This window comes from Neofelis nebulosa, chromosome 2 (assembly GCF_028018385.1).
Source record: "Neofelis nebulosa isolate mNeoNeb1 chromosome 2, mNeoNeb1.pri, whole genome shotgun sequence".
NCBI lineage: Eukaryota > Metazoa > Chordata > Mammalia > Carnivora > Felidae > Neofelis > Neofelis nebulosa.
In genome coordinates, this window is record NC_080783.1 from 45,168,950 (window position 1) to 45,190,055 (window position 21,106).

At 35.8% G+C, this 21,106-nt stretch overlaps 2 protein-coding genes across 4 annotated transcripts in view; one reads left to right on the plus strand and one right to left on the minus strand.

Annotated features, from left to right (window-relative positions):
* LOC131501390 (ORM1-like protein 1) overlaps positions 1 to 4,303 on the plus strand; it is a 51,173-nt gene extending 46,870 nt beyond the window's left edge. For both annotated transcript variants that reach the window (XM_058711452.1, XM_058711460.1), the window contains one exon: positions 4,139 to 4,303. The gene's annotated coding sequence lies outside the window, so the exon portion shown is untranslated. The remainder of the gene's footprint in view (positions 1 to 4,138) is intronic.
* ANKAR (ankyrin and armadillo repeat containing) overlaps positions 1 to 21,106 on the minus strand; it is a 70,768-nt gene that overhangs the window by 14,433 nt on the left and 35,229 nt on the right. For both annotated transcript variants that reach the window (XM_058711358.1, XM_058711349.1), the window contains 7 exons: positions 20,811 to 21,052; positions 16,307 to 16,475; positions 9,951 to 10,192; positions 9,628 to 9,781; positions 9,382 to 9,543; positions 3,857 to 3,963; positions 1,842 to 1,964 (listed from right to left, as the gene is read on the minus strand). In XM_058711358.1, coding sequence (XP_058567341.1) covers positions 1,842 to 1,964; positions 3,857 to 3,963; positions 9,382 to 9,543; positions 9,628 to 9,781; positions 9,951 to 10,192; positions 16,307 to 16,475; positions 20,811 to 21,052 — 1,199 coding nt within the window. The remainder of the gene's footprint in view (positions 1 to 1,841; positions 1,965 to 3,856; positions 3,964 to 9,381; positions 9,544 to 9,627; positions 9,782 to 9,950; positions 10,193 to 16,306; positions 16,476 to 20,810; positions 21,053 to 21,106) is intronic.

Genomic DNA, 21,106 nt, shown 5'->3' on the forward strand with positions numbered 1-21,106 from the left:
TCCTTAATGGGGAAAAACTGAGAGCTTTCCCCCTAAGGTCAGGAAGGGATGTCCATTCTCGTCACTGTTATTCAACATAGTATTGGAAGTCAGCCTCTGCAATCAGACAACACAAATAAAAGGCATACAGATCGGCCAGGAGGAGGTCGAACTTTCACTCTTTGCAGATGACATGATACTCTATATGGAAAACCCAAAAGATTACACCAAAAAACTGCTAGAACTGATTCATGAATTCAGCCAAGTTGCAGGATATAAAATCAACGCACAGAAATCAGTTGCATTCCTATACACCAACAATGAAGTGACAGAAAGAGAAATCAAGGAATTGATCCCATTTACAGTGGCACAAAAAAACCATAAAGTACCTAGGAATAAATCTAACCAAAATCTATATGCTGAAAACTATAGAAAGCTTATGAAAGAAATTGAAGAAGACACAAAAAAAATGGAAAAAGATTCCATGCTCCTGGATAGGAAGAACAAATATTGTTAAAATGTCGATACTACCCAAATCAATCTACATATTCAATGCAATGCCTATCAAAATAACACCAGCATTCTTCACAGAGCTAGAACAAATAATCCTAAAATTTGTATGGAACCAGACAAGACCCCGAATAGCCAAAGCAATCTTGAAAAAGAAAACCAAAGCAGGAGGCATCACAATCCCAGACTTCAAGCTATACTACAAAGCTGTAATCATCAAGACAGTATGGTACTGGCACAAGAACAGACACTCAGATCAATGGAACAGAATAGAGAACCCAGAAATGGACCCACAAATGTATGGCCAACTAATCTTTGACAAAGCAGGAAATAATATCCAATGGAATAAAGACAGTCTCTTCAGCAAGTGGTACTGGGAAAACCGGACAGCGACATGCAGAAGAATGAACCTGGACCTCTTTCTTACACCATACATAAAAATAAACCCAAAATGATTGAAAAACCTCAATATAAGACAGGAAGCCATCAAAATCCTCGAGACGAAAGCAGGCAAAAACCTCTTTGATCTTGGCCATACCAACTTCTTACTCAACATGTCTCCGGAGGCAAGGGAAACAAAAGCAAAAATGAACTACTATGACCTCATCAAAATAAAAAGCTTCTGCACAACAAGGAAACAATCAGCAGCAAAACTGAAAGGCAACCGACAGAATGGGAGAGGATATTTGTAAATGACATATCAGATAAAGGGCTAGTATCCAAAATCTATAAAGAACATATCAAACTCAACACCCAAAAAACAAATAATCCAGTGAAGAAATTTGAATGGAATGGAAATGGATGGAATTGGAGAGTATTTTGCTGAGTGAAATTAGAGAAAGACAAAAACCATATGATTTCACTCATATGAGGTCTTTAAGAGACAAAACAGATGAACATAAGGGAAGGGAAACAAAAATAACATAAAAACAGGGAGGGGTACAAAACATAAGAGACTCATAAATATGTAGAACAAACTGAGGGTTACGGGAGGGGTTGTGGGAGGGGAGATGGGCTAAATGGGTAAGGGGCACTAAGGAATCTACTCCTGAAATCATTGTTGCACTATATGCTAATTTGGATGTAAATTTTTAAAAATAAAAAATAAAATATTAATTAATTAATTAATTAATTAATTAAAAAGAAAAAAATTGCTACCTTTCAAAGATGAAATAAGTCAACTATGAAAAATATGGAACAATATTATTTCATTATTACAAACTAATGATCTACCAAAGAGATTTTACATTTCTTATGTAATATATTTAAATATTGCTGTGCAAAAGACATAATTTGAGGATATGGTCTAAAAACCATTCTACATGAGCTTTAACATTTTGTAAAGGCATTACCTTATCTTGTGAGTGAAGAAGATGAAGGACATCGGCATACTTAAATCCTTCATTTTCTTGTAATTCTTTCTGTAACAGATCATTCCCTAGGACAATGCATGCCAAGGAAAATGCCACTTCAACCTAAGTATGTAGAAATTAGTTTATTTTTCACTCATGGTTTATCAAATCACATATTTCATTATACAAACATTTATATGGGATATACTAATTCAACTGTGTAATTCATTGATTCCAATTCTCTAATAATAGAGTGGCATTTACAATGTCCAAAGCAATGTCCCTAGCAATTTTTAACAGCTGGGAAAATATCCTTCCTAATTGTGCCATCACCAACACAAAGCTCCTTTTGAGAGGGGGTTGGGGAGCAACCAGAGCCAGCAGGAAATGTGAGGAGGTATTATCTTAAGTGCATAGTTGTATCCTTTCCACATCTAAAAAAGAATTTTTTTTTTTTTAAATCCTGGCCTGGAATAAAAAACTTTTGAACTGCTTGTTAGCTGTTGACCGTTGAATTCTAAGGCTTCAATGGAAGGCCTATCAATTAAGGAAAAAATTCCCAAGACCGGGAAATAGTCCTGAAGAATAGTTTTGCTCTAGTTCCAGGGTCATTTAATTCACATTCTGAAGCCTTTTAGGAGGATGTAAAGGAACTTTGTTTATTTTCGGGACTCAAGATAAGTTTTTTAAGATTACATTATGCACTTCTATGAAAAATGTTATGAATTTGAAAAGCATGCTTATTATTTCAAAAGTATTTTGTTTACTATAGCATCCTATTTGAAGTATTGAAATGTACTGATGTTATGTTTTTAACAAGTTGAAGAACTCATTGAAAGCATATACTGAAATATGGATGGACACAATAAAAGTAAACTTTGTTTAAAACATGAAAATGCATGTTTTAAAATAAAAATGTATTTTTATGTGGCAAATTCCATGGTCTTATGAAATTTATTTGTACTTTGAAAGTCAGTGTAGTTTTTCATATAATTCAAGCCAAAAAATTGCAAAAATATGCTCCTTCCTTCTGTTTCCCTAATTAACTCCTATAATAGAATAATCTCTTTCATAACCAGAAAAGCTGCATAACTTCTAACATCTTTTCTTTTTTTCTTTTTTTAATTTTTTTTTTAATGTTTATTTATTTTTGAGACTGAGAGAGACAGAGCACAAATGGGGGAGGGGCAGAGAGAGAGGGAGACACAGAATCAGAAGCAGGCTCCAGGCTCTGAGCCATCAGCCCAGAGCCCGACGCGGGGCTCGAACTCACGGACCGTGAGATCGTGACCTGAGCTGAAGTCGGACGCTTGACCGACTGAGCCACCCAGGCGCCCCCTAACATCTTTTCTGGTAACACCTTCCTTAAAAGAAATAATTCTGTATTTGCTTACATACTTCTGTTTTCTCATTTCCGACAGAACTCATACCTAATTTTGAAGAGAAAAATGTATTTTTTGTTGTTATAATTTCCTGCCTGGCCAACTCTAGATGTCATAAATCTCCAAAGGATTTGAATATATGCTAATGTCATTTTATTAAAGGCAGTTCACCAGAAGTGAATAGAAGAGTGAAGGACTCTTAAATAACTTGTAAGATATCTGTAATGTTCACACTGGTAGAGGTAGGGCTGTTTTGATGGTTAACATTGACAGGAATCACTTAAATTTGAGAATTTTTGCTACATAAATCACATATCCTCATTATCCCCACCCAGTTTTAGCAATCAGTATCTGAGGAAGTAGGGAAGAAATTCTGTGAATAACCAAATATCTGAGGAATAAAATTTTGATGAGTAAGGACACAAGACTTAATTATTTGAAAATTTAATATTTTAATAAAATTTACTTTATCTTTACTACTATATTTATAAAGCAACTCTTTTAAACTTTTAGGATAGGTTAAATTTTTCTAGTATACTTGTGAACTTGCATGAAGATACAGTTTATTCTCAGAAAGTCATATTTCTGTTAATTTTTACTGTATCAGAAAAAATATTAAAACCATTTATATACCTTAATGTTAGGAGAAGGGTGATTTCTCAGTAAATGAATAAGTACTGGAAAGGCATTTTCCTCTACAACAAATTGTTGACTGATGGGATTACTTGTATGGGCAACACCTATAAGAACATACATGTCAATAAGATAATATTTCTTTCTGTCTTAGAAATGGTAAAGTCAAAAATAGCTTGGTGTATTTGGCTGATAAAGTGTTCTAGCATAATATGGTTAATAAGTTACAAAAGGAAATGCTGTGTCAACACTATTTTACCTGAATTAATTTTTTTTTTTAAGTAGGCACCACACCCTGCATGGAGCCCAATGTGGGACTCAGACTTATAACCCTCAGATCAAGACCTGAGCCGAGATCAAGAGTTGGATGCTTACCAGACTGAGCCACCCAGGTGCCCCCTGAATTAATTTTTTTAAAAGGCAGAATGAATAAACATGGAAAAATTACTATTAGAAGTGTGGATGTTTTTCTAATAGTCACAAAACAAAGAAATAAGAATGCTAGACTATCAAGGAATAAGAGTATAATAGCTATCACTTTTTGAAGATTTTTATTTGCAAAGTACTTTACAGGTGCTATTGTATTCCATAAAAAAATTATTTTTATAAAAATGACTAGAGTAAATCACCTGGTTAAAAATTCTAGATTCCTTAAATACACATACTAAAAAGATAACCTTACTGTCTCCTTTTATAACATAATACTTTAAATTGTAGGCCTAATTTCAATTTAAAAGTCATCTCTGTCTAGTGAACATGTATAAATAATTGTAATTCTTTTATTTTGCCATCAAAAATCACAACACATATACTGAGGGTTTATATACTTAAATGTAAATACAAGATCAGACCTGTCTTTGAACAATGAAGGAAGTCACCTACTTAATATCATCTGGGGAAGTTTGAAGGAACTGCAGGTAATAGAAAGAGCAAAGAACATGTTTGTTTCCTTGTCCCTAGTCCCCCACTGACCACCCAGGAATATACACAGACACTGATTACATGAATATTCTCCCTTCCTTCCTTCCTTCCTTCCTTCCTTCCTTCCTTCCTTCCTTCCTTCCTTCCTCCTCCCTGTCTTTCTTTCTTTCTTTCTTTCTTTCTTTCTTTCTTTCTTTCTTTCTTTCTTTCTTTCTTTCTTTCTTTCTTTCTTTCTTTCTTTCTCTCTCTCTCTCTCTCTCTCTCTCTCTCTCTCTCTCTCTCTTTCTTTCTTTCTTTCTTTCTTTCTTTCTTTCTTTCTTTCTTTCTTTTAGAGAGACAGAGCCCACTTGTGAGCAGAGTAGGGGGGAAGGTAGAGGGAGGGAAAAAGGGTGAGAGAGAGAGAGAATGAGAGAGAGAGAATCTTAAGCAGGTTCCCCACCCAGCATGGCGCCTGATGCAGGGCTAGATCTCACAACCCTGAGATCATGACCTGAGCCGAAACCAAGAGTCAGACACTAACTGACTTAGCCACCCAGGGGCCCCACATGAATAGTCTTGATTCAGCTGACAGATATTGAATGCCTAATGTACCAGGAATTGAGGTAGGAATTAGGACTAAAAAGAGAAATTAGAATGTCTGCCCCCAAGGAGTTTATAGGGGAAGCAACTATATACATGCAGTAAGTGCTTTAACAGAGGTTTAGAAAAATACACTGGAATCACAGAAAGGGGATTGCTCACTTCAGAGTAGGTGGAAAAGGAGTAAGCAGGGAGATTTCCCAGCGTTAAGGTGCTGTAGGTAGGTCCCCTCAGAATGAATAGCTTTAATAATAATGATTATGATAAAATGATGGTGGTGTGAAAAGAAGAATACCCTCAAATCTTTGAATTTTCACATGTTAATAATGAGATGAAACTCCATTAGGTTGGGAAAAGAACCACTATAAGAAGTAAGCTGAACAATTCTCACAGCTCACACAGGGCTAAGAATGGTTTGTGCTCTATGGCCAGAGTTCAGATACGTCATAACTCAAGGGATTATACAAGGAATTGAGTCCTTGGAACTATATCATCCTAATGGTGGAGTTAAGTTAGTTCCAGAGTAAAGGCTACTCTAGACTTGTGCTAACAAAGCTTGAAAGCTAGCTGAAAAAGGATCAAACTGATCCCAAGTAAGATAATCACATGCCAGAACAGAACCTAACTGTTTACAGGAAGACCATAAAATCCAGCATCTATCAGTTTACAACTCACAATGTCCAGCATTCAATCAAAGTTTATTATGCATGACTTAAAAATAATACCTAAGATAAAATGTGTACAAAAACTGTGTATTGGAAACTAGGAATCATTGCTGAGATATATTAAAGAAGACCTAAGCAAGTAGAGAGATATGCTGTGTTTATGGATTGGGAGACTTTGAAACAACTTTGAAAAAGAATAGCAAAGTTGAAGGACTTATACTTCCTGCTTTCCAGATTTACTGTAAACTTCCAATGATTAAGACAGTGAATGAGTATAGCATAAAGATAGACAAATATGTAAATAGAATGGAATAAAAAGTCCAGAAATAGACCCACAAAAATTCAGTGGAGGAAAAGATAATCTTTTCAATAAATGGGCTAAAGCAATTGGATAGCCATATGCAAAAAAAATAATAAATGTCAGCCATATGCAAAAATTAACTTATATGGATCATACATCTAAACATAGAGGAGAACAGAAAGCCTTTATGATCTTGAGTTTGGCAGAGGTTTCTTAAAGAGAACACAAAACTTATGAACTAAAAAATTTTAAATATCAATAAACTGGACTTAATCAAAATTAAAAACTTTTGCTCTTCAAAGGACCCTGTTACAGGGGCACCTGTGTGACTCAGTTGGTTAAGCGTCTGATTTCAGCTCAGGTAATGATCTCGCAGTTCATGAGTTTGAGCCCTTGCTTCAGGCTCTCTGCTGTTAGTGCTGTCAGTGCAGAGCCCGCTTCTGATCCTCTGTCTCCCTCGCTCTCTGCCCTTCCCCCATCTCACATATGCTCTCTCTCTCTCTCTCAAAAATGAACATTAAAAAAAAAAAAAAAAAAAAAAAGACCCTGTCCCAAAAATGGAAGGACCCACACAGACTGGGAAAAATATATGCCAAACATACATCTAACAGAGAATTTGTATCTAGAATATATAAGGAATGCTTACAACTCAATAAGACATCACAATTTTTAAAATGAGCAAGATATCTGAACAGACACTTTACCAAAGAGGATATACAAATGGCAAATGAGCACATGAAAAGATGTTCTGCATCACTAATCATTAGGGAAATGCAAGTTAAAACTACAATGAGATTTACTGCACACCCACTAACTACAATGGCTAAAATCCTAATAGTAAGTGATGGCGAGTATGTGAAGCTCCTGGATTCTCACACACTGCTAGGAGGAATGCAAAGTTAAAACACAATGTTGAAAAACCATCTGGCAGTTTAAAAGTTAAACAAACACCTCCCATATGATCCAGCAATCCTACTTTTAGGTGTTTACCCCCCAAAAATGAAGATATTTGTGTCTGTACAAAAACTTAAACACAAATGTTCATAGCAGTTTTATTTACAATAGCAAGAAACTGTAAACAATCTAAATGTCCATCAATGGGTGCATGGATAAACAAATCACAGAATATCCATTTGTATTAATCAGGATTTTCCAGAAAAACAGAACCAACAAGATATGTATGTAGGTAGTTAGGTAGGTAGGTAATAAGTATGTATATCATAAGGCATAAAATTATCCATCATACCATACAATGGAATACTACTCAGCATTATAAAAGTGAACTATTGATATACAAAATAATATGCATAAATATCAAAATAACTGTTGAGTGAAAGAAGCAAGAAAAAAAGTATACCTGTATATCCATCTACATAAAATTCTAGAAAATACAAACTAATCTGTAATGATAGAAAACAGATCAGTGGTTCTCTGGGAATGGGAGTATAAAGAGGGAGGGATTACAAAGGTACACAATGAAACCATTGGGGGTGATGGTTATGTTCATTTATTTGATTGTGGTGATGGATATACAGCTGAAAGCATATGTCAAAATTCATCAAATTGTACAGTTTAATGTATTTTTAAAGTTTATTTATTTTGAGACAGAGAGCACGCACAGGGGAAGGGCAGAGAGAGGGAAAAAGAATCCTAAGCAGTCTCTGTGCTGACAGCACGGAGCCTGATGTGGCACTCAATCTCACAAATTGTGAGATCATGACCTGAGTCAAAATCAAGAGTCAGATGCTTAACCAACTGAGCCACCCAGACACCCCCAGTTGAATGTATTTTTATATTTTATGCTATTATATATTTTATTTAAATATTTTATTGTATGTAAATTATGTCAGTAAGTCTTTAAACACCCACATTTAAATTTTTCTAGGTATGTAAAGAAGTAGGAAAATATGGTTCATAATCAAGAAAAAAAAATCAACCAATAGAAAGAGACCCAGAGATTATATAGATGCTAGAACTAGTTACAGAGAAGTTAAAACAGCCATTTTAAATATGTTACATATGTTCAAGACCATAGAAGAAAACATGAACATGATAAGGAAGAAAAAAGAAGGTGTGTGTGTGTGTGTGTGTGTGTGTGTGTGTGTGTGTGTGTATAACCAGTCTAAACTAGTAAATTTGAAATGAGTTTTCTTCTGTAGTTCTACTGGAGAATCCTTTGTCTATGGCAAATGTAGACAGCTTTGAAGTGAACTAATGAGAAGCAATTGCACATGCGCGCACACACACAAGGTATCTTTGTATATATGTTATCATCTATTAAAATTTTAGAAAGATCTATAATTTATACCAGAGGTTTGGACTGAAAAAAGGCACATTATTTTGTCTGACTGATTGCCTTGGAGTTTAATGAATTTCTGCAAGGTAGTTTTTTCAAGTAAGGAGAAACAAATCTTTTTGGAACCAATTCCTACATTCTTCATTCAGCTAGACTATTTTTTGAGGAAATACAATCAACTAGAAAAAAAAAAAAAGGGCTTTTTTTCTTATCTATAAGAAACAGTCTACAGTCAGCCCCACACATTCATGAAGGTCAGCAAAGAACCCAAATTTTTTATTTTTGGTTGATCAACCACTGACAGCACTTTTACAGATATCCCAAAAGGTTAACTCCTTTGCAATCAAAGGAACAACTAGACCTACTGGCCACTTTATAAAGAAAGAATCATTATGGAAAAAGACTGGAATTGAAAAATGTGCCCCAACATTAAAAATCCGTATAAAACATACAGTTCTTGAGATTCAAAAGAAGAAATGTTTTCCTCTTACACTCAAAAAAAAAAAAAAAAAAAAAAAAGAGATTCTTTTAACTCAAAATAGCCAAGGATCATTGTTCTCATTACCCTTTATAACCAGAGTTAAAGGGAAAAATGGATATAAAATTATTAATTATACCACTTTTACTCATTAAGGTCTTGGAGAAATAAAAAAAATGGTAATCCTTGAATAAATTAAATATGATTTAAGGCTCTATCAATGGGGACAGAGAGGAAGGGAAGAATCTTATTGATATTTTAAAAATTGAGGAAATAATTACAAACCAATACAAATGGACCCCACTGCTCTGATGACACTCAGAAGTGTGCCTTCAGCTATTTTATTGATCCTTAGTAAGCGAACCAATGGTGCAATTCCATTTCCTTCACATATTTGATTTTGATGCATCCTGCTGTCCTTACTTAGAGCTATGACTGCTTCACCTCCTGGTAAAGAAAAGCAAGAAACACGTCCGACACTTCAGTGTGCTGCTTTACATTGTGCAAATGGATGCATAGAAAAGAACTCACCAACATACTGCATTTTAGCTGATGGTGACAAAAGCATATTTATTATAAAGTTGTATCCAATCTGTTCTGCCATATACTTCTGTTGTTTCAGGGTTTGTCCTGCCAAGGCCCAAAGGGCTACAGCTCCTTGTTCCTTAACATCTATTTGAAATGCCTATTAAAAAAATATATTCCATTCTTTCAATGAGCATTGATTGAACACTGTAGGAATGTTTTATAAAATGTTTATTCTAGAATTGGTTTTAGTTTTCTTTTCACTTTACAAAATTCAATATTGAATACTTTGTCTAAGAAAAATGACAAGTAATCATAAAAATTCCTACCTTGAGGAGTTTTAAAAGATATTTACTTAATGATTTTTCCAGAAATTCTCTCTGTATACATGGGTTGTAACTCGCCAGTGATTCCACAGCCATTGCACCCTTCACTTGGACACTAAGGTGTTTCCGTTTAAAAAGGGCCACCAGAGGAGGAATGGCTCCCCCTGAAGCCATAGCGTTCTGAACTTCCCTGTTGTCACGTGCCACCTCAGCAATCGTTGCACAAGATACAGCCTTCAACACATCTTCAAATCAATCCAAGGAACAGTTAAATAAATCTTTTAAAAATATTTTAAAAATGCAACTTATCATTGGATTCTCATAGAATCAAACTTATAGAGTGTGTAAAAATTTAGAAAATAAAGAAAAATAGAAATAAAACCATCCAGATTCTCACCACCCAAACACAAATATTTTGTTTAATCTCATTCACTTTTATTTTTTTAAAAAAAGCCTACTTATTTATTCTGAGAGAGAGAGAGAGAAAGAGAGAGAGAGAGAGCAGGGGAGGGGCAGAGAGAGAGAAAAGTCCAAGCAGGCTCTGTGCTAAAAGCACAGAGCCTGATATGGGGATCGAACTCACAAACCCTGAGATCATGACCTGAGCAGAGTTCAAGAGTTGGACACTTAACCAACTGAGCCACCCAGGTGCCCTATTCTCATTCACTTTTTAAATGAAAAGACATATTTAAATAATGTTCTGGACATATTTTATATAGTTGTACTATAAGCACAATATCCTGCATTTTAATTTACAAGTAAAACATGTTCCCTTTCTTTATGAACATCGTCTCCCAAATATTCATTAATGAATGTATTACATTTCCTTAGCCATTCACATTTTTTTAAGTTTATTTATTTATTTTGAGAGAGAACAAGTGTGAATGGGAGAGGGGCAGAGAGAAAGGAAGAGAGACAATCCCAAGCAGGCTCCTGACTGATAGCACATGGCTCAATCTTATGAACCATGAACCAAAATCAAGAGCCGGACCCCTAACTGACTGAGCCAGTCAGGCACACTGAGTGGTAGGAAAACCTCACATTAAAAAAAAAAAAAAAAAAAAAAATACATGGTGTTTCCAACTTTTCACTGTTTTAAACAATGTTTAGGAGAAATGTTGGCACATAAGGTATTTTTCCTTCCTGTTTCTTCCCTTAGTATAGTGTCCCAGGAATTCCTGGAGTAATTTAATATATCGCATTAAATTACTTTCCAAAATTGACCATTGCATCTTAGCCTTTCATAATCAGAGTATGAGTGTTTCAATGTTGCTTTATCTTTTTAAATATAGATATTATCATTAAGAATAAATACATAAATTTAGCTAATTTGGTAGGCAAAAAATTATATCTCCTATTTCATATTTTTGGTTACTGGTGAGACTACACAATTTCATATATGCTTTTTAACCAGTTGTACTTGTTCTCTTTAAAACTTACAGGAAAGTTTCAAGAATAAATCTGAGAACTCTCTCAAGATTTAGCAACAATTGATAGACATCCATCATTTTTTTAACTTTTTTTTTACTTTCTGTCACAGTATGTTTCAGACTCACCAATTCCTGCTCTGCTCTACCCCTGAAATAAACCATTTTTCCAAGAAGTTCTGGTTCCTTTTAATGAGGAATGGTACTTAGAAATCAAGATTTGAGTACTAGATGTGTTCATTGCTACTTAAGTATCATTTCTTCTAGACTCTTACTAGATTAGGAAAATGTATGTATTTCCAATGTTCCAATTCCAATCCAACCTCACAGGATTCTTTATTGCCTTCCTACATTCTTACAGTTCTTTTCACAGTGAGAACCCAAAACTATCAACATATTTATTCACATGTTCATTTCTACAATACTTTTAATACTTTAACAGTTCAGAGCTGTTTCATCTATATCACTATGAAATACAAATCCACTAAGAAGAATTCAAGATATGTTTGCAGGGTTTTTTTTATTCCCCTAGACTGAGGCTATATAGTGAAGTGCTATGTCAAAATTCACTTGTATTCATTTTTTCTTCTTTTAAAATCTTTATGTCATCAATTTGAAATACAGTTGATTCTGTTTGGTTTCAATTTTAGTTTCCCCCTGGTAGACTTATAGATCCAGTGTGTGTGTGTGTGTGTGTGTGTGTGTGTGTGTTTTAATATGTAAGACATATGTTTCAAAAAGTCAAAAAATGTACAGAAGTCATTTTTGTATCCAAACAGGCAGACTCAATCCAGCATTCCAGTTCTTTCATAGACTATTTGGGTTAGTTTTCTCTCTCTAGCAAGCCCTTATTCATATCAATTTATATATATCACTTATATCAAATATATTAACTTTTTGCTATGAATATTTTCATCATTCAGTCATTTGTTTTTTCAGCAAATACTTTATTGAGGAACTACTATATGCCAGGCACTGTCCTAGGCACTGGGAAACAGTGATGAACCAACAAGACAAAAGTTCTTGACCTTGTGGAGCAAGCCAAAAGTCAGAAGTATGAAATATCAATAGGTTCCATACTACTTTAGAGTAAAATAAGACAGGAAGGGAGTGATAGGAAGATCATTCCCTTTGGAGTTGGAAGGTTAGAAGGACTTATAGACTATGATAGAAAGTTGAACTTTATCCTAGGTGACAAAGAGCTAGGGAATGACTTAAAGGAAGGTAAAGAGGGACAGGTGGCTCAGGCAATCAGTTAAGTGTCAGACTCTTGGTTTCAGCTCAGCTCATGATCTTACAGTTTCATGAGTTCGAGCCCCATATCAGGCTCTGTGCTGATGATGTGGAGCCTGCTTAGGATTCTCTGTGTTCCTCTCTCTCTCTGCGCCTCTCCCACTCATGCTGTCTCTCAAAATAAATAAATAAACTTTAAAAAAAATAAAGGAGGGAAAAGATATGATCAATTTGCATTTTACATACATCACTCTAGTAACACTTGGAATGTTGTTAAGCCCAATAGGTTATAAAATTAAGAGAATGTGGGGGGGATCATTCTTTCTCTTACCCCTTACTGCTATGTCAGTTCAAAAAGTGGAAATTACTTCTCTCACATCCCACTCAGGCATGTTACTCATTTCCCCCATAAAAGGAATAGTGAGTTACATAATTTCTTAACTTGGAAAATGAGTCATTGCAAATGCATGCCTTGGGTTCTTTTGGGCACTGTTTTTATTTGTTTGCTATTTTCTCAAAACAAGCAATAAGGCTGAAGTTTTGATCTCTATTTGATTCCTGTGTTTATTATCAATTCTTCTAAAGGAAGAAGGGCTGTCTTAGCTCCTCAATAATCCAAACTAGCTCTAAAGCTCAGAGGAGAGGTCAGGGATTTGGATACAGGACTAGAAAGAATAGATTCTAACCATAACAAAATTCTGAAGAGTAAATAGAATTGCTTGAGAGAATGTGCTGTGTGAAAAAAGAAAAGAGAAAAGAAAAAAAAGAAAAGAAAAAGGAAAAGCAGCAAACCAAGAACAGATGCCCAAGGAACTCCCAACTTTAACAGTTAGGTGCAAGAAGAGGTGCCTGGATGGCTCAGTTAAGTGTCTGACTTTGGCTTAAGTCATGATCTCATGAATTCGTGGGTTCAAGCCCCCCGTCTGGCTCTGTGCTGACAGCTTGGAGCCTGGAGCCTGCTTCAGATTGTCTGTCTCCCTCTCTCTCTGCCCCACCCCGCACCCCCACTCGTGCTCTGTCTCCCTCAAAAATAATAAGTAAACATTTTTAAAATATTTTTTTTCAACGTTTTTTATTTATTTTTGGGACAGAGAGAGACAGAGCATGAACGGGGGAGCGGCAGAGAGAGAGGGAGACACAGAATCGGAAACAGGCTCCAGGCTCCGAGCCATCAGCCCAGAGCCTGACGCGGGGCTGGAACTCACGGACCGCGAGATCGTGACCTGGCTGAAGTCGGACGCTTAACCGACTGCGCCACCCAGGCGCCCCTAAAATATTTTTTAAAAAGAGGTGCAAGAAGCTTAATGGTAGAGGAAATCTTTATCTAAAACTCTTGCAAACAGAATTCCGAAATTTTCAGATTTTAGAAGATAATGAGTGCGTATATTATGTATTACATAACATCCGGGAGAGTCTGGAGAAAACATTTCTGCAGTGAAATGTGTGAATAATCATTCTAAGAAGGATGAGGTGCTCTTTAAGTTTTGCTCAGATAGTTGGCAGTTGAAAAGTATTTTGTATACTTTCTGTTACATATTTCAATTGCCATGGTGGCCTCATAGCACAGAACAGGAAAACTGTGTGCCACAGAAAAGATTTGAAATCTGACGCATTGTAGGAATGAGAATATGCATGCAGGCACACACATATGTGGAAGAGTGTGAAATAAGCAGCTAAAGATGGGTGAAGCAAAGGCTTAAAACAAACCAAACTCAGCAAAAGTTGAGGAACTCCTGGAGGTAGGGGTCAAGACTAAGGAGATGTTAATGAATCCATAGTCTCAAGAAACTGCATGTGACTCTGCTTTGGGGCCATTTTACTTTAATGCATGAGATCTTAGAGTGGTTGAGAATGTTTAAGAGGATATTGGAATTAACAAAATTCCTTTGTGATCCCCTACAGCTTACCAAACCAGCTAACGGTCAGGAGAATTACTTGTTGAAGCACTAAAATTATAAATGAAGTACTTATAAGTTATAAACAAAGAGAAAAAATAATTTCCTTTTTTCCCCAAAAATTATCTTCCTTGGAATGAGGAGATAATATAGATTATAGTGTAGGATGAATTACTTTCATTTAGATAAGGCAAGAGCACCAAAAGAAACAATTTCAACAATTTATTTCTATAGGTTTCTTTCATGAATGTATTTATTATTCATTCAAATTCTCTCTGCAGTTTGTGCTTTGTTCTAGCATCTGGGGTTGGGAAGATGAAAAAGGATAGGGAAAAGGTAGTCCCTGTATTTAAATTTTAGGTGATAAAACACAAAGAATAAACTAAAGAGTAATTATAAACAAGTAGAAATTCTATGGCTAAAATATGCATAAAAGCTGGCTCTCTTTAATGCTATTCTTTTTTAAATTGAAGTATAATTGGCATACCATGTTATATTAGTTGCAGATGTACAACATAGTGCATAGTGATTGGATGATTCTATACATAATCTCTAATGCTATTCTTAAAAATGATAAAGTAGAGCATAGTTACTGATGGAGGGCAAGCTGATGACCTTAGGAATTTGTGATGAAGGGAAAGGACTTTCAAATGATTTCCGTATATGAGAGAGGTTCTTAGAAGATGATAATTCCTTAACTTTGAAGCTCTAAAGTAAAAGAAAGTCTTCTGCAACAACCCCTTTATCCATTTTCTTCTCCATTCTTTCTTCCCTTTATCCATATTTTTTTTCTGTATTTACTCCTAGAGAACTAGACCAGAAAGATGATAAACTAAGCAGGAAGACAAACGAGCAAGCTTGGCAGACAGTCTCTCCTTTGCTATCCTGTCCGCCACTCCTTTATGGTGTATTCAATAAACTTTTTTTAAAAGAGCTTTTTAAAGTTTATTTATTTTGAGAGAGACAGAGAGAGAGAGAGAGCAAGTGGGGAAGTGGCAGAGAGAGAGGGAGAGACAGAATCCCAAGCAGGTTCGGCACTGTCCGCACAGAGCCCCATGTGGGGCTCAAACTCACACACTGCGATTATGACCTGAGCCAAGATCAAGAGTCAGATGCTTAACCAGCTAAGCCACCCAGGCTCCCCAAGAAGCTCTATTTCCTTTAAAAAAAAAAAAAAAAAAAAGGACAAGGTTTTCCCCGATTTTTTATCCCCTCAAATTTGGGGAAAACCATGGATTTGAAGCTTACCCTGTTAGGTGTATGCTCACTGGAATGAGATAATACTTATGGAACCTAACAGATCATTTGCAGTACCTGCAAGAGTACCTGCAGTACATCATAGCCTGTGATGTTCTTAGAACTGATACGTACTTCAGAGTCTGATAATTAGCTTAAAGACATGATGACTTTGAATTTTGATACCAATATCTCACAGAAAACCTGAAGTTTTTGTTGTAACTTATAAAATGTTCCAATGATCAATATATGTATTATTCATACAAGGAGTCATCTACTCAAGTCCCTGGGCATATTAACTGCATGATTTTCATTATTTATGCCAGTATTTCCATTTATAGAGAAATCCAGTTAAAGTTTGTGTTTTTTTAATAAAAACTATACCTTTGAGAGTCAATTCCTTTTATAAATTTGGTGTTTGAATTTGAGTGTTTGAGATGTTTAGTTTATATTATATATGTCTAGATGCACTCTAAGATAACAGGACATGTCTTCATATAAGGCAAGTCCAACCTGTATTTGCTTCACTCAGTATATCCAGCCACTTAATATAGAAATCGAGGCTCACCTGAATCTGAACTCAGAAATGTGATAAGATATTGGATGCCTTTATGGTCTCTCACGGCTCTTTGATTTTGTTCATTTCCCATACATAATACCCGTATACAGTTCATTACATTTACTAGCACATTTTCTATGTTTAACTTCAAGAGACTTATCAGAGCTGGGATTCCATTCTAAAGATAAGGAAACAAAAAATTAATTACAATAGAATTATTTAAGATTTATGCAATCTTTATTTAAAAACGTAAGTCTATAATCTCTCTTGCTATAAATATCTGCTTACATAGGAGAGAATGGTTGCCCATAAACAAATGTCTCTACTGGCATGTCACATTAAATGACAGTTAACTCTGAGCATAAAATATTCTCCTCTACAGCAAAATAAGTTAAGGCTACAAGTTCACTGTAACATTTAATAAATGTCTAAAAAGTAAAGCAATTGAGTAAGATCAACTAAATACACTGCCAATTTGGAAATATTTGCCATTGTAAACATTGTGCTGGTAATTGGTAATTATATTTGTGCAACACAAAATATTTTTAAATATAAATTCCTAATTTTAAATGGAATAAAGGTGGCATTTCTCTCTACTAACAGAAATAATGCAAGAATACTAAGGAAGATAAACAGAAATGTAACCTCATTTTCCATAAAGTTAGGAGACATCTGTAATATTGAGCCACAATAAGTTTGTGTGAATTACCATCAAGAATTAGAGAGATCTCCCATGGCCACTGTCCATGGGAAATGCTGGCAGACCACAGTTGTCCAAAATGAGTGCCTTTACCTTGAGGGGCAGAAAAAGAAATACACAATTCCCTGTCTGAAATAATAGGAATGGGTATATACAGGATGGAAGCAGGCTGTTTCCTGGGTCAATTTGGCATAATGTTTCAAAAATGAAGGAAGGCAAGGATTGACAAGGAATCATACTGACAAGATATGTTTGGAAGAAGTAGACTCTTGGTGAGGTAAAAAGGAAGACATGGACTCCGCATTGTGGAGGAAATAGAATCTTACATTGTGAGGTACTATGCCCAGTCTCTGTTGGCTTAGGGAAAAGTAAAGCTGGAAGAACCCATGCATACAACTCTGTGGCATAAGTTGTATGCTTGCTAGCCTACAACTGGACCTTTTCCCACATATACTCCCTGCAAGTAGCAGGACGAGAAAGAACTTACCTAATTCAAAGATGAGTAATGATCAAAACAGAACTAGAACAGCATCTGTCCAAATATATTTAAGAAAAAAAGTAGAAAAACTTACAACAAATGGATAATGTTCATCAAAAAAAATATTTCCACAAAAATAGATGAGATTTTAACTTAATGTGGTGCATTATTATCAATGAAAAAATTAATGAAACAATCACTTCTATAAAACAAGAGTGCACAGGAGATACATCAGAGCTCAGGGAACATATTTTTGAAATAGGGGAGAAGAAATGGGAGCTGGAAAAGCTCAGGAAAGATGTGGAGAAATATAAAAGCCAAATTGTAATCCAAACAAAAATAAACAATGCTGAAAAACATAGCAAGGGACAAGGACAGGATTAAGAAAAAAAATGAAATAAAATGAAACAATGAGTGGAAAAGGACGAGAGAAAAAATGATAGCTATGTAAGGCAGGAAAAGGTAATATAATATACAAATAACTAGTGTTCCCAAAGAGAGCTGGTCATTTAATTCAGGCAAATAAATGCAATGGTCAGTATTTGACTTTCACCTTACAATAGCTTTGACACTGTTGATCATTCTTTCCTCTTTGAAACACTTTCTTCATTTGGCTGATACAGATTCTTCAGGTTTCTTCCTACCTTGTTGGCCATTCCTTCTTAGTCTCCTTTGAGGTCCCTCCATATCTTTCAACTTTCCCACAGATCCTGGTGAACTTAACTTTCAAAATATAATACAGAATGTAGGGGCGATTGGGTGGCTCAGTTGGTGGGCGTCCGACTTTGGCTCAAGTCATGATTTCACAGCTCTTGGGTTCAAGCCCCGCATTGGGATCTGTGCTGACAGCTCAGAGCCTGGAGCCTGCTTCAGATTCTGTGTGTGTCTCTCTCTCTCTGCCCCTCCACTGCTCACACTCTGTCTCTCTCTCTCTCTCTCAAAAATAAATAAACATTAAAAAATATATAATACAGAATGTGATCACTTCTCACCATTTTCACTATTATTACCCTGGTTCAAGACACCTTTATCTGTCATCTGGATTACTATAATAGCTTTGAATTAGTCTTGACACATCCACTCTTGCCCACCTATTTCAATAGAGGGTAGATCTAAATCTCTTCATGGAACTTCCCAGAACAAAATCATTCAATGGCTTAACATACTCAGAACAAAAGCACAGTGTCTGACAGTTGCCCACACAACCGTGATGTGGCCCACCATTACCCAACCCAGCTGAGCATCTCCTGTATCTCTCCCCTCAGCTACTTTTGGTTTCTTGTTGCTCCTTGAACATACCAGGCACATTCCAACTTCCATTAACTTTGCACTTGTTTCCTCAGCTTAGAATACTCTTTCCAGCAGAAAAACATGACACACTTTCTCATCTACTTTAAGTCTGCACTCAAATGCAAATACTTATTGAAGTATTTTTCACCACGCTCCCCTCTCCCCTTTCTCTGCTTTATTGCCCCCCTTACCACTTATTTTCACCTAACGTATATGTTTGTTTTATTTGCTTTGCTCATGGTCTTGCTACTCCCAAGTAGAATACAATTTCCATGAAACTGGGGTTTTATTTGTTTTGTTCACTGTTATTACCCCAACATCTAGAATAGAATCTGCCATCTAATAAACGTACAAAAAGTCCTCATGTGAATGGACTAAAAGAATATTACAGAAAAAAATACTTAAAGATATGAATTCAGGAAAGCATTCTAAAAATAAAAGAAGATGAATATACATGTTGAAAAGTTATACCAAGTCCCAGGAAATACAGGTAATGAATGTTGACATGTAAATCCTGCACTTTAAAGATAAAAAGAGAAGGAAAACACTGACCACACAATAGATTAAAGTTAAAAAGATAGTAATAACAAACTATGACAGAACTAAGATTAAACATGTCATGTCAATGAGTATAAATGAGCTCAATACATACACTCAACACAAAGTGAGTGGCAAAGCATAACCTAAATATGCTGATTCAAGGGACACATTTATCCCAATTCTGGGTAATTATTAGATTAACCGGAGATTATAAATTCTAAATAAGTAAAGACTAACTCTAGAGGTGAGTCTGGGGTGTCTATATTTCCAATATATTTCCCAAAGATAACAAACCAACCAACAGGAAATGACTCAGAAAAGTTAAAAAGGATGGGCAGAGCCAAATTAAACATGAGAGTGCAAAGGAAACATCACAAACATAATTCTGGACAATATAGAATTCAGGGAAAAAGTATTACACTCGACAAAAAAGGTACATTTTATGATGCTAAATTATTCAATCCATGGTGAAGAAGCATCTACTGAAGAAAACAATAAAAATAATCTTATAAATATCTCATAAAAGATCTTAAATCAAGCATAAGCAGACACAACATAGTGGGTTTCATTTGAGGAAATGCAGCATGGCAAAGATTGCTTGGTGTTCACAAAAAATAACTTTCTGGTACAGTTGGACTGCATTTTCCAGCCAGGACAGAAATAGCCAAAGTGGTAGGATTTCTTGTAATACCCTCTCATAAACAAAAAGAAGCAACCACACCCTAGAGCTAAGTAGGCCCTTGCCCTGCCTTCTGTGTTATCTCAGGTGATCATTTCTGTTGAGAAACAGTCCTCCCTGGGCCTCTTGCATTCCTACCCATGTTGGAGCGTATTAAGACTATGCCAGCTCTTTCACCTAGGCCAAGCCTCAGGATTTTTATGTAGCTGGTAACCTTGAAAGGTGTGGTGATAACATTTCCCTTTAGACAAACAACAGGTTTGCTTACTGGTTGCTACCAAAGTGATAGGTTTCTCAGGCTCGAGGTTCTTCAGGTACATCAAAAACCCAATGTGTGGATAGCATCCATTGGGGCCTACTGTGTTGCTTGGGAGAAAGGGAGAGGGGACCCGGATACCTCTGCTGAAGCTCATGTCCTTTGCTGTGCTTGCTCTGGTACTATCTTGCTCTTGTTTACTTTTAGCACTCATGGGATTGTGGCAGGTTTGTTCTTTGCCATCTTCTTTGAGATTGGATTTCTTCCCTGGGAATTTCACCACTGCATAATAAATGGGTATGTACCTTTCTAGCTTCTTTTTTTTTAATTTTTTGGATGTTTGTTTATTTTTGAGAGTCACAGGGACAGAGCACAGGCAGGGGAGGAGCAGAGAGAGAAGGAGACACAGAACAGAAGCAGGCTGCAGACTCTGAGCTGTCAGCACAGAGCCCGACACAGGGCTGGAACTCACAAACCATGAGATCATGAACTGAGCCAAAGTCAGATGCTTAACCTACTGAGACACCCAGGGAATGTCAGTCAAAACGATATTCTATGAAAAGAACTTACACATGTGGCAATAACATCCTTGTTTTCAAGTTGAGCAATGTCATATAAAATGACAGCACAGCGAGAATGTAGTTCAGGTTCATCAGAAACCAGTAGGTTGATCAGAGCTGGAATGCCTCCCGCCTCTACTATAGCATGCACTATGTTTGCATGTGTTGAGATATTACTCAATAATCCAACTGTTTTGCACTGTAATTTTATTTTGGAACATTTTAATAGATTAATTAAGGCAGGAATTGTACCTGCAATAAAGAAATCAAGAAAAAGCATGAATTATTTGTAACCATTTATAGTTA